Source organism: Temnothorax nylanderi, unplaced genomic scaffold, assembly GCF_030848795.1.
Source record: "Temnothorax nylanderi isolate EJ_2023f unplaced genomic scaffold, tnyl_v1.0 TNYL_tig0003_pilon, whole genome shotgun sequence".
Taxonomy (NCBI): domain Eukaryota; kingdom Metazoa; phylum Arthropoda; class Insecta; order Hymenoptera; family Formicidae; genus Temnothorax; species Temnothorax nylanderi.
In genome coordinates, this window is record NW_027249065.1 from 1,315,083 (window position 1) to 1,333,531 (window position 18,449).

At 38.0% G+C, this 18,449-nt stretch overlaps 2 protein-coding genes across 8 annotated transcripts in view; one reads left to right on the forward strand and one right to left on the reverse strand.

Moving 5' to 3' along the window:
- Positions 1 to 6,723, reverse strand: part of Ldd (lipid droplet defective) — a 36,838-nt gene extending 30,115 nt beyond the window's left edge. For 3 of the 7 annotated variants that reach the window (XM_071703366.1, XM_071703355.1, XM_071703345.1), the window contains exon 1: positions 6,500 to 6,723. In XM_071703366.1, coding sequence (XP_071559467.1) covers positions 6,500 to 6,710 — 211 coding nt within the window. In that variant the 5' untranslated portion in view covers positions 6,711 to 6,723. Of the gene's footprint in view, positions 1 to 160; positions 192 to 550; positions 704 to 6,153 lie in introns of those variants that run through there. The other 4 variants (XM_071703400.1, XM_071703390.1, XM_071703382.1 and 1 more) reach the window with 4 other exon arrangements.
- Positions 1 to 18,449, forward strand: part of Vermilion (Tryptophan 2,3-dioxygenase vermilion) — a 227,492-nt gene that overhangs the window by 205,385 nt on the left and 3,658 nt on the right. The window contains exons 4-8 of the mRNA XM_071703469.1: positions 14,237 to 14,280; positions 14,438 to 14,748; positions 15,230 to 15,399; positions 16,439 to 16,647; positions 18,041 to 18,394. Of these exons, the coding sequence (XP_071559570.1) occupies positions 14,723 to 14,748; positions 15,230 to 15,399; positions 16,439 to 16,647; positions 18,041 to 18,394 (759 nt within the window). The 5' untranslated portion in view covers positions 14,237 to 14,280; positions 14,438 to 14,722. The remainder of the gene's footprint in view (positions 1 to 14,236; positions 14,281 to 14,437; positions 14,749 to 15,229; positions 15,400 to 16,438; positions 16,648 to 18,040; positions 18,395 to 18,449) is intronic.

Sequence of the window (18,449 nt, forward strand, 5' to 3'; positions counted from 1 at the left end):
AGTTCGCGTGCAGCCACGCCGTATACTTTTGCCGTCTTAAGAGTGCTCGAAATGTGTGGAATCCACTTGAACCGAGTGCACTCGGAAAAATGCTGTCGGTGAATGGTGACCTATCAGAAAATTTTATCGCCGCATGAAGAAACAGCTGAAAATTTCTCACCGTTGCAGAGTTGCATTCAACGTCTTACGTATCCATTACTAAGCAGCGCAATCATGCGAGTAGCACCGGCGAATCCACTTTCATTGGGAATTCAGGCTCGGGGAGATACGCGAGATAAATAGCACTCCGAAATTCCCCCGTCGCGCAAAGGGTACGGAGTGAGAGATCGGACACTGACAGCCGATTAAAATTAAATGTCCGTGCGACGTCCGCAGAAATATATTTTATATTCCAATATTCACATTGCGAAACGAAATCTATTGTTTACGCGTACTTTATCCTCTTATCGTGACGTTATCACGCGGTACTAGTTATTTATACTATTATACATATATGTAGATACATATTTTACATTTTAAATTTTTGCGAAAACAAAAATTCTATATTTACTGCTATTTTTCTGCTCAGATTGCCTCAGTCGCCTGCGAATGTCCCATCGACACTGCCGCTTAGTTCCACTCCGGGAAGAATCCGATATTTCAATAAGACCCGTGAATTGTCTATTGTCCTTTCGCCGGAGATCCGCTCTGCCGGTCGTCCTATCTAACACACGACCCGAACTCGACTAGTTCTATTTGCCAAACTTTGAATACACGGCCGAATTTCACGGTCTCGTCCGAATCTCTCGGAAAGGGTCCGCGTTCCACGAAGGGTCCGTTTTAATTATCCGAATGTACAGTTATTTTATCTTGAGAAAAGATTGCGCGAAGCAATTGCAAAGATTAGCATCTACGTACTGTAACGTGCGTTCGCGTCATTTAATCAGCTGAAGTTCGAACCTGTTATGTTAATTCGAAGAAAATAACGTTACAAAAAAAAGTGTCAGTTACAAAAAAAGTGCCACAGAAGCAGTGCCTCGCGGAAGTGGGGGGATAAAATTTATGATTAATCTACCGATATCGAAAATAGAATGTTTACATTTTACTGCGAGATTCAACGCAAATACACATGCATATATACATGAGCAGCGTGACTAATTTGCGTGTCTGTCGATGCAGCTGCAGCCGGAAGTGCGTACTGTTCTGTCGCGTGCTGCACTGGACGACAGGATGCATTACAGAGATATGGAGTAGTGAACCGAGCGGCGCGGCGGTTCTCGTGCAAGGATAAAATGCGTATCAGAAATAAATATCCTGTCTGCATCAATCTTTTTCCGGGGAGAAATTTCAAATGCAGAGCAACGTGTGCGCAAAGACCAGAAGAAATACGAGAACATTTATTTCTGGTTATTAGTCGCAACTAATTTCAGTCTATAAACGAATCCGTTGTAAAATTATTAAAATATATGTATAATGTATATATTAGTAATAATATAGAACGTTTCACACACACACACACACAAATGAGTCTGCATTGCAAGAGAAATTATATTAGGCAAAAAAATAACATTAACACAAATATTATTTCTCTTTCACGAAGGTTTCTTACTGCATAATTATGCACAAACAATCGAACAGTCACAATAATTTGGCTCAAGTTACAGAAATTGCGACGAAATTACATATCACGGCAGACGAAGGCAATTAAATCCAATGCCGCGTTTTATCAAGAGAATTTTTGTCAATAGCTCCTTCTTTCTTAATCGCGTGACCTCCAAATTAATCAGCATTCGCAGTCGCGTACACGACGACCAGTCATTCGTATACGATTACATGAGTCCCTCATGAGATAACGAAGATCCGTCGTAATTATTGATTTGCTAATCCCGTGGAGGAATATGTCATTAACGTAATCGCAGAGACGATGCGGCTGCACTTACAAAGAACTACATGGCTGTAATACGATTGGCGGTGCACAAAAGTACAAGCGTGCGCCGCGCGCCGTCTTAAATATTCTGCAATGCAGTCTGCATCCCGTGCAAATGCATGGTACCCAGGCAATTGTAATACAATCAGTAAGGAAATCATTCCTTGGAAGAAATAAAAAGGAAGCATATTACTATTCTATCTAGAGTATCTAGAATCATTTTTCGATAGAATTATTATTCAATCAATTAAAAAAATGACTTATTCTTTATTTCTTACTTGTTCTTTTACGAGAAATCGTCTTTTTCAAAGATTGTAGCACGATTTATTCAACAATTTGTATATTATATGTGAGTAAATAATATTTTACTGCTAACGAAGCACAAACGTACAGGAGGGACACTTCCCGATGAGGCTCGAGATAGTATCGTCGAAAGTTTAGCAAATATATAATTAATCAGACGAAAGCCATGTACTACAATATTATCTATACGCCTTCTCTCTAAAGCACAGTGTTCCTCAGATGGCGTCCTTTGTCACATAAAGTCTCACAAAAGCGAAAAGATGCAGCCTAATAACGCAATTCTAATGCAGCAGCACATACAGCTCCTACAAAATTCGATTCAGCTCATTTAAATTCATCGAGGTGTTTATCGAGAATGTTTATGATATACGCGGCATTTGGTTCACTTATGTCTGAAAAACGTATTACGTATTACTCATCCACGTTTCTTCTTTAAATGAGCAATTACATAAGCAACCGGAACAAATTTTGATTTTTTACAAATCGAGATGATAATGACGCTAATAGAAATTAATTTGCATAGTTTTTGTCGGCTATAATTATCGCGAAATACGACTTCTTTTGGATTTCATTCAGTGACCATGAATCACGAGTCGGTTATTGCCGTTTATATCGCCGAGGCGCGAGCGAACTTCTGGTTCTGCGGAAAATCGTGCAAAAAAGAGGCATACCGGTCCGCGCCCAGAGCTTCGTTTATTAACACTCCGCGAACAACGCGCACTTTCACTGGTTCCGTGCGGTGTACAGTTATGCGATTACGGTCGCGGTTACGGCGCCCGAATAAACTCGAATCATTTCGTAACAATCGCCGCGTTCGACACGTGTAGACTTAGTGATACCTTTTTTTATGCGCATTTGAAGAAAAACACCGCGTTGTAAATCAAAGCGCCCGCCTGTCCTGCCGACGGCGATTAAAGTTCATCACTTCTACAGCGCAGTGGAAACAATTAAACGCGGAGAAGTCATTAATCGTGACCTTTTTCAATATATCAAAGGCTTAACAAAAAATAATGATCTATTATGCGATCCAACAGCCTGTCAAATAATCGACCAGTAAGTAACGAGACTTTGTCACGAAGCTATAAAAATGAGACAGTGTCGGCGCAACCGCAATCAATCAAATTATAAATTAATAAATCTAAACGTAAATTCTTCTGTCAAATTGAACATCAATACACGCGATTGCAACAATGAGTTCCATCAAGCGTGCGTCACTTCTTCTCACGTTTCCACATCGACATACATATATAGTAGGTACGGACTACGCGATCACCACATGAAAGCCTTCAAAAAGTGTCCGGTAGAATTGATCGACCTCTACCAGTAACTATCTCTTTTCTTCGACCGGTGAGTCACCCGGTCATATTTTTCTGTACCTGAGCGCAGTCCATGCTATGTGTCGATGCGTTTCCAGGTGAAAATCCGCGATCCGATTATTAATATGTGCGGCGCGGCCTGTAGTCCGAATATGCGAGTGTCGTTGGCACGTAATTATTACACGCGGCAGTGACCGTTGTTGCGACAACGGGATAACGCAACTGCAAGACAGTAACGTAAGTTTCATTTTATAATTATTCTTTCATCCAGTTACAGATAGTCCGCATCAGGATGCATTGATACATTGAAGTAATAAATATTATTGATTAATATATTAATTATATTAATACCGCGCTTTTAAAATTAAATGTGAATGCATTTAAAGACGATATTTATAGAAACGATGCCCCACTCCTTTTCCCCTCGAGTCTCAAGATGTCAAATTGATTCGAGGAATAATTCATTTCAATCTTGCCAAACTGGCATTTATTTCAATCTTGCCAAACTGTTGTCTTGCACAAATGTCTCGTGTACATAAGTCTCCGTCTACTTTTAAGTTTCCACACAAGATCTCGAAGTCAAGCAGGGTTCAAAGTTCAAGGCCACCGACGTCAAGTATCGAGGGACAATCGTGACTAAGCAGACTAATCTCCTTTTGTTGTCGAGCGATTAATTCTCACGAGGCAGTCCTCGTCGAGGTGAGAAATTACCGAATGAGCCTTCTAAGAAAATCTGTGTTTACAAAACGCAAGGTTAATAGGAGCATATACATATAGGAATCGAGCATATAAATGCAACTTTCGTGTCGTAACATTATGTAAACCAGATTTGTGAATATATTACGATTGTAGTACGTAATCAGTGGGTATTAAGCGGTATTAACACGTTTTTTAAAATAAATGTCGAATGTGTTTTATCGAGACGTGCGAAAAGGATATAAAAACGGAAGCATATAATGCAAAATAAAACTGCTAAAGGCCGTCATTTAGATTTGCCGACATCTGCATTAAACGTCAAAATTTATATATTTATACCGACAGGTTATACGTAATTAAGTAATCAACGTGACGTCGTCATGCCTTCAGATTGCATGCATTAAAAAGTAGCGAGCGTGCGCAATAAATTCTCTATTTTCTTTCCTACTTCGTTAGTCTTTATCGATCTTGAACATTGACATTTTGCGCGTTAATTAAACAATAGAATATTATGTCTATTGTGTCTAACAAGTGAGATCGCAAATGAAGTAGATGCGAGGAGGAGGAGGAGTGATTTAAAGTACTAAACCGCAGTTTTTTTCCGCTTAAACATCACCACATTATTTCACGAGGGGCAGAAATAAGTTCACGGTCGCTAATAAAGTTACATAAAATATGAGATACCCGAGGCGTTTGATATAAAAAGAAAACACTTTTTAAATAACGCCTCTCGAATAAAGAGACAGATTACGTTTGAGAAGTAAAAAGTGAAGAATACGAGTGGATTTCTTACGAGCATATATTCCAGCGGAACGAGGATTATGAATCAGACTTGTCGGATGGAAGAGTTATTAGACAAAGTGCGATACAGGTCGACCGGAGTCCGCGTCTCCGCGCGAACGCGATGACAATTAATCTAGAAGAACGATCGGGCTGTGTAAGGTGGGGAGAGAAAAAGAAATCGTTCATCGAGTGTCGTTGATTGCCCTCGCATCTGCGTTTGACAGATGTGAACACGGCTCTCGCGGCGTACACATGCGTCGCGTGTGAATGGCAAAAGTCTTTACAGCGGAGAAGTTCAGGGTCGCGTGCGATCGCACGAAGTAACCACGAAGAGGAAGAAATGCATCCTCGCTTTTCTCGGAAACGTCGTGCGATCGTTTCGCCGGCAGCGACAGTGGCAGCTGGTCGAGCAAGTTTCCCGGCCGTCTCTCGACGAGGATCCTCGGAGGAGGAGCGCGATACTGGAGAAGAATCCTTTCGCTATGAACGAAGCTCGTTCGCGTTTTTCCGCGAGAACACGATGCCTACGATGGGAATTTTTAGTTCCGCGAACACTGTGCAACGTGTTCTTTAAAGCAGCATTCGGAAGCAAAGTACAAATTGTTAGCAGCGGATTATGCAAGATTAGACGAGACGATTTTTTTTGCGAGGACACTAATTGCTCACGTGATTCACTGCTCGATGAATATCTAAGTAATATTTCTACGTACATATACTTTAGAAATCTTAAGGCCATAATAATTGATCGTACCGCTGTTTAGTAGCGCGTAATGTGAGATATTCTTCAAAGATAGCAATTATCTCTATTTTAATTTTCCTGCAACTAACAATAGTTGCAAAACAATAGTTTGAGATAGTAAAAATCCTCCGCTACTGCCTACGATTGCTGTCAACTTTTGTAACTTTATAATCAATATTACCGATCAGCAATTCATGCCTGTAGTTATATTTATATCAACGATTAATGTGTAGCAATAAAAAGAAACGCTGTGTAATTATCGAGTAAAAAATTAATTCATTGCACAAGATAATGGCCTCTTCAGGAACGACAATTTCAATAACTTTATATGCCACAAAGCTGTGAATTTCGGCATTTCTCTCTCTTTTTCTCTTAAACGCGACGAAGAAAAATATACGTTATATACTTACAGCCTTGAAACGACTGATCACCTTGCCTCCACGTTTTCCTAAAGTCTATAATGAGCTAAAATAAACAACGGCGTATGATTTATCCTTATTGGACCGCGCGATCGATCAGATTGCATAAATCACGGACAATTGGTCGCGTAGCACAGATCACGATCAACGATCCCCGCGGAGTTCGGCAACCCTTTCGGAGCACATCGCGGACTCGCGCGCGCGCGCGCGCACACACACACACCCCGGATAATGGAGAACTGGACTGGAGAACAACTCGCTTCGCGGCGGGATGCACCGTGGATGCACCGTAGATGCACCGGCGAATTGCCCGTTGCGGTCAGCGCGCAAAACTCACACGGATCCACGAACGAAAGCGAACTTGTCCCAGCTTGTTTTCTTGTTTCGCGTTTTTCCCAGCTACTCTCCTCTCTCGGCGGCGGCGGCAGCGGCTGCGGCCGGCGGAGATGATGACCGACGTTCATGCACACTTGAACGACGGCCGGGGGACGACTGTTACCACTACCGTGATCCACGACCACGTGGACCTTCGGAGTCCCACACACCATCTCGTCTGCCGCTTGTGTGCGTGCTTTGTATATAAGACGAGTACGAGCGAACCCGCGAGCGAGCGTGCGAACGCCTGATCGTGAATCGTTCTTTGATCGATCGATTGAGTCCGCGCGAAGCAGTCAGAGAAGATGTTAGAGACAATAAAATGGAAGAAGAAGATTCGATTCCCTGATCACATTAATCGATAATTAAAGATGCATCTCGAAATGTTCTTTTTTTTCTAATCACTGCAAAAAAATTGACTGATTGATTTGATTCATAACTAATGATACTTCTCATCCTGAGAATTTTTTATTTGTAATGATTGCGAAAATCTGATTAATCTAAATAGTAGATGCGTAATAGTTATTTCGTTGATTATATGTTGATGAATACATAAAGATATTCTTTAGGCCACTGATTACAAAAAAGCAGTCGAATCTTAATGACATACATGCGGAAATTTATCTAATCACGATAATAACATATTATTTCGAAGAGGAGAAAAACGAATGGATATCGTCGTGATTTTCCGAACACACGTATCTCGGTACGTGCGCAGAATCGTGCGAGAAATCACAAATCCTCGTGAGAAAAATGGCGAATTCTACATTCCGATCTCGTATGGAGTACCCCCCACAACGACATTATTCTCAATATCAAATTTCTCTCGTTTAATCTATAAGTACATCGGAGTATCTAGCGCAATAAATCGAATGAATTAGCGGCATGTTTTTAAAAGTGTACTGCAGCGTGTATACGGCTTGTTAAACCTAATTGTTTCGACGATCAAATTTCGAAGAAATATTTGGTTCCAAAAGCGATAACGCGATCTATTTATCAAACAATCGTGAAGGCCAACTGCGGGATCAATCAACTGACCTTTTGATTGCCCGAAGACTATGGTAATAGCGATTTCCACAATGACGACGGTGCGGCCATTCGATGATGATTTAGCATTTAAACGACATTTAAAAGACGCGAGATGTAATAAAATGACATTACACGTCTGTCTTTTAGAAATTTTTGTTATCAGAAGGCAAAGCGCTCTCATGAATAATTAATTAAATTGTCAGAATAAAGTTGAATTAATTACAGTAATTATATGCATAATACGTGATATGCATTATACGGAAATCTCATTGCGGCATAATATGATCGTTTGAAGGCTCACCGATTTCACGTCATTTTGTATAGTTCCTATTATACAAACATGCGCATTGTTAATTAAATCACCATTTTGAAGAGATATTTTTCATCAAAGTTATCGTAAGCATGATAAATATATAGATAGATAATCATTTAGATTTTTTCGTGACAATAACACAATACACTTCCTTTTTACTTTCTCGTTTTTACAATTTCAAGAATAATTATTTTACGTTGCCTGCGCAGAAGTGGTATATGTTATTGTCACAGGATGCTCGTTATCGGTGCAGTTCCGCTGCACCATGTACTTATTACCCTCGAAGACAAAAGAAAAGCGTGCAAAAAGAAGGACTTTTTAAATTCAAAGTACGTAACTCCCGATGTAATTAATCAATGACATCGGCGAAAAATAAAAATGCGGCATTTAATGAAAGATTTTCTTTAAAGTCTACGTACTTCACCTTTAGATTTCTGATGAAAAATTACATCTCTCTCGAAGTCGTTTTGCATACGCACTTTTTATGATTAAATTTCCGTCATTACCGTTTGCACGTCATTGTAAAGTAATCCACGAAACTTGAAAATGTTCGCAATAAATTTGATATATCCTCGGTCTCTTTAATGAGAGAGCCTCCCATTAAATAGAACGTTATCTTTGAAAAATTACCGGGAAGTTTTTTGCTCTCTACGAAAATTGTCAAATTATTATAACCAGTATGGTTCTGGGAGATATAAAGTTTTTATATTACTTTTAGAGCTGAGAGAAATGTTGGGCCGCGGCGCATAACGCATGAGTAGACAGAACGCCGACTACCTGTGGCTGAATGAGAAAAAGAATAGAAAAGGAGAGGGAATCCCGCTCTTTTTTAGGGTACATCTAAAAATAGGGCTGGCGTATTGAAAAAAAAAGTGGGCAAAAAGGCGGAAACCCGTCTGGCGAGAGCGAATCCGGATCGGACATCACATTCCATCTGATGGAAATTGAGAAATTGAAAATGATAAGATTTCTCTCGATCACTCGTATTCGCGAAGATCACGTATCCACGTGCGCGCGTACGTGCGCGTGTTACATAATAACCAATAATTGTTTACGTGTAAATTGGCGTAACGTTAATTATGGCACCATTAGGCAGCATAGCAAACATAATTTACTAGATGATTAAGGTACCATTTATCGTGTCGCGATAGCGGCCGCGAGAGGGATGTAACGTTTGCGGTGCAACGCGAAAACGCACTGCACGTGAATAAATGATAATTTTATAAATCGTTGACGAGTCGATGATAATCTGACTATCAGAAGAGAATGGGACATGTCAAAAAAATACAAATTTCACGAGAGACACACGTTTGTGAAACTCTTTTATTTTCATAAGAATATGTAATTTTGTAAATTTTTTATATTAACTTACATAGAGCCGCTTTACAGTAAAATATCTGCTTCTGAATTAATTTATTCGCATTATAATATCCGACATAATTCTCATTATAATATGAATTCATTATTAAAATAATTATGTAGCAAACGGAAATTGAAACCGTCATGAAAAAGACATTATTTACATATCGGTAATTAAAAATAGATTTTGCTTTTATGTAATAAAGTAATAACAAATAATAACGAATTGATTGCTGTAAATACCGATATGATGTTGTCTTATACAACCTCATATTAATATTACAGCTGTTATTGAATATCTGGATATTATTAAATTAATTAGCTTCCTACTTCTCTGCACGATTCACAAAATAGAAAAAAAAGAGAAATAGCATAGATGAACTCGATATTTGTCTTGATATAATAACACTATATGTTTTTACGTATATAATGTGTTATTATCGAGTACCGGCATTCGATAATGATATTACGTCTATAAAGCTGCAAAAGTTCTTCTCTTACATTCTATCCTTGTATAAAAAATAGAAACGGAAAACCTACGGGAGGTGTTTCACGGAGATGCACCTCAACAATTGTTATATACAGACAATAGTCATTTATTTGCTCGAAATATTACGAGGCACCACCCCAGATCTTCCCATAAGCGTTCGCACGCACGCAGTCACCGAGAGTTACCCAGGATAAGACGAATAGTCGCGGTGAATGGTATCTCATTAGCCGACTTCTCACGTGCTTCCGCGATGGCGTCAGATGTTCCGCGTGTTGCACCGATCGGTCGCAGCCCGCGCGTGTGTTGCGATGTGTCCGCTTGATGATATCAAGTTGATATATTACGGCGCGAGTATTATTCCTTCGCGAGCAACCGATTTTATTAAATTTCCCGACAATTTGTCAAGCGAGCCACGCCGGTTCGCCCGCCTCGACACAATCTCTGCGATGTCCCGTCCTCGGGAGACTGCAGCCACTTCGCTCGGACGAGGGCGCGAGAAGTTACGACGAGGAAGAAGAGACACCCAAGGAGAACGGATACCCAATAAATATTCCAGGACGCGCATTAGATATCCGAATGTCTTGCGATATTCAGATTTATGGATATTTGTTATTGCTGCCGTACTTCAAGTTCCCCCAAGTCCCGTAACGGGGAGTTTCCTGCCGAAGCTAAACCGGGCACCGGAACGGGAGTTTTGTCGTGAGACAGATCAATAGGGCTGCAGGGATACGCGATAGCGGGCATCGATTGTTCGCGCTTGGCCGATTACGAGGCGCAATTGGGAACGGAAATACGACCGCGCGCGACAAAATTCGCTCGAAATAAATACACGGCACGCGACCGGGAAACGCGACGGTCGTATTAAGCGCCGCGGCTTGAACGATAGGTACTCCCCCGATCCGTTGTGAAATGTTTTTTCCGGCCGTAATTTACCGGACACTCCACATTGGCAATTAGATACTTCCAAGATGACTAACGTCGGAGGCATTGCATAAATCCGTAATCCGCGACTCCGGCGCGGCATTTCGCGTCCTTCCGTTCCCCACAGAACGGCAACCCTAACGCGTTACACGCGCGATCTATCCCACTCTCTCCTTCTCGAAATAGTCTTCTATTCGCTCGGAGGATGATGGAACACTGGAAAGAACGGAGCTATGAGCGATTCATACAATGAGCGATCGTGAAAAGTGGGTTATCGTAATCGTGAGAAAAAAAGGAGAGACGAGAAATAGGAGAGAAGTATGCGAAATCGAGCGACTTTTCTTTCCCTCGACTCTTAGCTTAATTCTTAAAACGGAATGTACGCGATTCAATGAACCGGCTCGACCTTTCAAACACTAACGAAACTGCGAGCAAATAATCAGGCGGCGCATTATCTTCATTTTATGTCGTTGCACCCGATTGCGAGAGAACGAGCTCTCTTTCCACGGAAATTCCGTAGATTGCGCGAGTATAGCCGCTTGGAAAAAGAATTGACTGAATATACTTGGTGGACGTACTAACGCCGCAGAATATATCTCGCTATCTCAAGCCTGGAATCGTAATTAAACCTCTAGCACGCGCTTCCGTCTCGATATATTCTTCTTCGCACACACTGTACAAGCTTAGTTTTTGCATCAGCTATCAAAAGCCAATCTCACATTACTTTACCATCTCTCTTACTTAATTATATAATCGAGAAGTTATATCGCTTCTTAAGTACCGTCTACACTTGTCGCACGAATATTTACATTCGTTTTTGCGCAGCTGTTGTTTAAAGTGTGTCATTGTTTTTTTTGTGCCCGTTAGGAAATTGTTACACGCGACGAACAGATCTCCGCCGTCTTCTTCTCGAGAGAAAACGTAATAACGAGCGCTAAACAGAAAAACCGGGATAAAATACGAGGTATTACATTGTGTAAATTACGGCCGAGATCAACTACCGGATACTGGCGAACGCAAAAAAGTCAATAACAATGGAAAAATTTAAATAAATGAACAAAATGCATAGAAATCATGTAGCGTGAAATCGATTATTTGTTGATTACGATATCGTTTTGGATACTGCCCTTGGATATTAATCTGAAACTGGAATAATTAAATTTATCGTGGTAATTAAGTTGCATGTTATCTCTCTACTCGGATATCCGCGCGTGTCGGCTCGCTCACAATCTTGCGCTTTGCGCGATACAGAATGTAATCTAACGACCCGCGATCATTAAGCGAAATATCAGAAATTAGCGGTAAACGCGTCCGATGAACATATCCTTCGTGCACACTCCTGGTAATTATGTCAAAACACTTCTCGATGGTACACAATTACGTAAACGAGCGTCGTACGTCATTGAAGATATTATCGAACAGAGCTTCCGGCCCCGGAATAAGTGATACGCAGTGACATGTAGAATCATTGAGGATCTCCAAGTAATTTGCAACCGCCGTACCTAAGGAGACACCGTCTGCAAAACAAGATGGTAATAGATCGGGGAGATACTTAAATATAAATGCAACTATCGGCGCACGACTGCAGTGCGACATGTTGATCGGACTGTTGAAATCTTGCAATAAATCTTGAAATAAATATACAGTTACATCTTTCTAGCATAAAACTTATTCGCAAAGTATATATCTTTTTCCAGGGAACGCTATTCACCGTTAAAAATATTTTCTTCAATGTGTGCATTTTATCTGCATGTATTACATTTCGTTCTTTTTTCTGTCAAATCTTCCGCGATTCAAGTACATTTGAATACAGAAATTTCACGCAAAATTGTTAAATATTAGATTTTTAAAAATTCTTCGCTTTATTCGAGATTAGTCTATCGTATATGTTTTTGGAATAGAAAATTAGATAGCTACCTTTCTTAGAATTTCGTAATGTAGAGCATCTTCACTTACGTGTACTATATGTAGCCCGATAGATCACGTGGTCGAAAAATAGATGAAAAGGAGCAATGCTCTGAGAGAAGCAAAGAAAATTATAATCAGTGATGCGGAGTTATCAATACTTCCGGGAAACTGCGTGTCCGGTCAACGATTAAATGTCACGAACGGATTTTATTGCTATCCAGGATTGTCGCGGTCATTATAATTATTATATAATTATATATTATATATTAATAAACTTTATTTATCTCGGCATTGTTTGTTATTATTCGGCTGCAATTCTATAACGTAATTTTCCATTACGTGATCGCAAGCATAATTCTTAAAGTAATTTTTATCTGATAATCTAAAAATTATTAGAGAGAGAGAGAGATTTTAGCCTGTATATTTCAACGACTGTTAGTTGTATTTTATATTTATTATTTATAATAATTATTATAAATAAAAAATGAATACAAAGTTGCGTTATTGCGTTTAATTTAATTAATAATTAAAATGCCGAGAGAATTTCTTCATATATGTATCTTATATCTTTTTCTTCTTACTTTTGGAATATTTCCATTTTTAATAATCTTACTGCTTTAACTAAAGCAATAAAGCGTACACGACGCGACATCTGCCATTTGAGAGAAGAGTCAGGATAGACAAAAAGAAATTCGCGGTAGACAGTATTGCAGAATTTTGTAATAAATCGTTCAATGGATAACAGTTTGACGTTACTGACAGATAGACAGATAGACTTACCTGTGATAAATTACTGCTTAAATTAAGAATCGATTCGCGCGCGTTTGATTGTTCACTTTTAAAATAATCTTTTGTTTGCAAGCCGATAATATTTAATTGAATTTTTGCAATAACATTCTGAACAAAAATCAACTAAAATATGCTAATATTATTAAAATTAAGATTTTAGCATAAAAATTTTGAAATTTGAAACTACATAAGGACTGTTAAAAAGGATATCGAAAATTGTCTTGTTATATTTTTATTTTGATATTTGTAAATAATGTTTAAAACTTTTCAGTCTGATATTTTTTTCTACATAATCTATAATTTTATGTATACATATAACATACATTATATGTACATAGAATTATCTACGTATACATATATATAGATATATGAATGAGTAAAAGGATATTTAAAACCTTTTGTATTATTTCATTTTCGTATTATTATCTTAAAATGTCCATAAACTATGTTTAAAAATATGTCTTCTGGCATTTTTCGCACACGATAATGTACATTTCATGTATGTATATATACACAATGTATATACGTATATGTATGTATATATACAATTATCTAAAAAGTTACTAGTTCTGTATTTAAACTATACGTTTAAATTGATGTATTTTTTATTTGCCATTAAAAATGCTATCCGTTATATATTATTCACTATATATTCAGAATTATTAACTATAATAACTATATAATACATTAAACTGTTCATACATATCCATAAGAAATATCCAAAAAATATGTAATTTAATCAAGTGTAATAATAATTAATAACAATAATTTACATTGATGTCACTTGTGGAGAAACGTGCGAAGTAATTCTCGTTTATTTAATAATATTCATATACTTAAACTGTATAATGAAATTTATATAATAAAATTCTTTTTGTTATTATTTGTAGGGCCGCGCTTGTTAAAAATAGGAATGTCTTCCGTAAAAATAAAGGTAAAGGTGTCTTTAACTCCAATAATCCGTTTTGAAGAACTAAATATTAACTTACTAACTTACTAACGTTCAACAATTTGTCTATTACGAAATAATATTCGTTATCGCAAGAGCGTTCCGCTCTGAAGTTCTTTCAATAACAATACTGTCATTACAGAGATAAATTCTAAAGGTCGAATCGAGCGTTAGTCGAGCGCCATCCACCTCTTCGACAACGTGTGTTGCGTGTGGTCTCTCGTACATGCAAATGCGGTTCTCGACAATTTTAAGGAATCTCAATCGGATATTCCAAGTAAATTGCAACCTGTTACCTATATTAAAAGAGAATTCGAGAAATTACTCCATTCACTAAAACGAAGAGAAGAAATATCGATTTCGTGTGAAATCTCAAAGTGTTACTTTATCTACTTCTTATATCAACGTGGGGAAACACATTTGAGGAATGTCTTGCCCAGTGAGCAGTATTGAGTAAGTAACACGTTTTTAATATTCTTTATAGATACATAAAGACAAAGACACATCTCCATTATTATTTATCACAGAAAATTACAGATTGCGATAGCGAATATTTTAGTGTGTGAAAAAAGCACGGTTATACTTTGAAGTTTTCTGTAATTTCTTAACTTTATTTTGCCTTTCGATGTAAAAGAAAAAAAAACGCGATTTGGTCTTTTTAAAACATAATAGGTACTCTCTAAAATAAAAGCTCTATTTCAGAACAAACATCAAATAAATTCAAATCCAGTGTTTTCACATAATTTTGAAGAGTCTATATTTTTAAATTAATTATGATAAAGTTATGACGAAAGTGCGCGTTTTATGACAAATTCGTCAAAACAGATTACATTAAGCAGCTTATCATCATTCGATTTCATCACATTGTAACCGGTCACGCGACTCTTTCATTTAAAATGTCATCGCGTATAAATCAATGGCGTATCTGTTGAAGAGAGGATAATCGGAACGATCAGGCACAGCGAAACGAGTTCACGCAAGGACCGGCGTTGAACTATAGCGAATATCTGTGTTTAGACAAGATCTTATCTGCGCAAAGGCTTCTCAGTGCCGAATACGGCAATGCAGTTCACGACGAGCATCTTTTTATTGTCACTCATCAAGGTATCTTACTAATAATTAACGTTAATTCTATACATAGTCTGGCAATTGAATTTTTTTCTATGCCACAACAAAAGCAGTGAAAAAAGCAGCAAAATATCTTTATTTATTTCTTCATTACGTTCTATATAAATTTTGTTTCAATAGCGCGAAAGCTCAGTGATTTAATACATTGTCTCTTTCCAAAATTTTAAATAATGTTTTAAAGAAAAAGAAAACAGCAAATATATCAGTTTGTTCCTTAAAGTAAATGGAAAACGTAAAAATATAAGAAAGTTATAAAAATAAAGTATATAATCTTAAAATTGTTTTGCAACTTTTTAAATAATAATTTGATTAATAGCATACAGCGACTCATGAAACTGATCAAATATATTACAATAATTCTGTAAATGTATTACACAATAAATCTACGATTAACTGATTTAAAAAAGGCAACTGCTGAAATTTCTCAATATTGACATACAAACAAGTATCTATGATGTTACAAGACAGATACCTTTGTTAACGAATTTTTAAAAGAAATTCCTAACAATGTGTAGTCGAAACTGTTGGGACGACGAAAAGCGAGCTTCCTATAAACACGCAATCCATAAATAGAATTATGAGGTCAATAACTAGAGCTATATAGATTTGAAACAATTACAAACAAGAGTCGACGATTTAAGCAAGAAATGATATCCGGAGAGAGAAAGAATCAGACTAACGAGAGGATCTCGAGTTTTCGAAAAAGTCAGAAGTACAGCGAGAGACAAATTTGGTCGCGATGACCCAAGAATTACTGTACAGCAAAATAAATTCGGACTTTTCTTTAACACTCTCCTTTTGGCATTAAATTATTTTCATATTTCTTGAGTGTGCTTATCCACATTACCGAAATATATACATATTTCTTACAAATGGTACAATTTAATCAGTTTTGTGAGTCATTGTACATATTCATTATAGCTCTTATATTTTGATAATTATTTTATTAATTTATATGAGTTAGGTATTTATTGCAACTTTTATATTAATCTAATTTGCATCGCAATTGTTGCAGCGTACGAGCTTTGGTTCAAGCAAATTATTTTCGAGCTCGACTCCGTTAGGGCGCTCTTCAGCTCCGAATCCAACAATTGCAATGCGTCCAACGGGTCTTCTAACGATCATTTGGCCGCCACCCGGGGCAATGGAATTTCTCACGTGTTGAACGAGTCGAAAACCCTGGACATTCTCAAACGATTGAATCGCATTGTGCTTATTCTGAAGGTACGTTCGACGTACCTACGTAAAGGCGATTCTCTCAAGAAAGATTCTTATACGAAATGCGATTTTATGTAATGTCGTCTAATAATAGAATATAATTATAAAGCGACACGCTGAGTAAATGTCAGAACAGAAATCCGCTTATTTAACAATAATGGCGATGGTGATGCAAGGTGAACGGCCCTTAATTACAAGCCGATTAGTTCGCCACAGTCTGCGTGTCCCTTTAATCAAATTTTTCTGTCTCGCCAGACAAAGCTGTTTACTACCGCGACACTTTCTTTTACATCCTCTTACATGTGTCGAAAACATCGAACGTAACACCCCGCGCTACAGCTGTATTAATATATGCTTCGATATCTTTGTGTAACTTGCTTCATTACGATAAACTAGGTCGAACATTTCGTAACGATCGGCGTATCAAGTGCGTGACGCGCGCGACGATTTTTCTTTCCTGATTTAGGCACGATGTGATAAATAAGACAGACTGTGGGAACCGCACAGGAATCCTGCGGGGGCTCAGTAAGATAATATTTCTAGACGATATGCGATACCGGGCGCTTGTGCGTGCATTAAAGGGAGAACGGAGAAGAGTTACGTTAGGTAACAAACCCGTTACTCTATTTCAATACCGCAGAAGGTGCGGTCGGTACCTTTCTTTATTTTGATTCGATAAAACGTCTCTCCGTGATACTGTATTCTCGATACGCACGAGCACGTAATATCGAGTGTCTCGAAATAGAATTACAAGCGAGTAACACGCGCGAGCAACTTGTCTTCAATAATTGAATTTGTCTTTACTGTCTTTAGTATACAATACCGCTCGGAAGATATGTAAAATGTGACATCTAATCTATGCAATATACACGAGTGAATTAAGATTCACAAATTGCGAGATAATGTCAAATTTTTGTCAAGAAAAATCATTCTTGCGTTCTCTAAAGAGTATAGTTAAAGCTATACTTATTTCCAGATACACCTTGCAACGCATTGTAATAACGTATTATGTCGTTCACGCACCCTTTGCTTGCACCGGCACCCATAGAAATGCGAATGCAGCCACGCTGACAAATCGATGAGAACATTTCAAGATGTTCTTTCACAGTTACGAGATTTGTAATCACGCATTTTACGAAATTATCTTTTTCTTATTAAAATGAAAATTATTAATTTAATTATTTTATTTAATTTAAATTGTCAATTCTCATTTAATTTAATGATTATTACGATCGAGCTAACATGATAGAAAGCATAATATGAAAACAACAGTATCGTGTACATTTAACAATGTAATTTATCTTCGCACAATTTGGTCGTGTCAGTTCCTTTTTTTTGTTGTTTAAACAAACTGACAAAATGCCGAAAATTATTTACAAATGAATATCATGATCTTCAGTTATTGGTGGACCAAGTGACGATTCTGGAAACGATGATACCGTTGGATTTCATGGCGTTTAGAGACTTATTGTGTCCGGCCTCGGGTTTCCAATCGCTGCAATTCCGTCTACTGGAGAACAAACTGGGCGTGAAACAAGAACTCAGGATCAAATCTAATTACCTAAAGATCTTCGGGAGAGATCCTAAAGCTATCGAGGCGATCAAGCGATCTGAGGAGGAGCCCAGTCTCAGTACTCTGGTTCAGAGCTGGTTGAGCAGAACACCAGGGCTAGAGACACACGACTTCGATTTCTGGGGAAAGTACAAGCGATCGGTGGAGAAGATGTTGGCCGAGCAAAAACAAACTGTAAATGTAAGTATGCCCGAGGCCACTAATCTTAACTCATAATATTGTAAAGATAACTAAG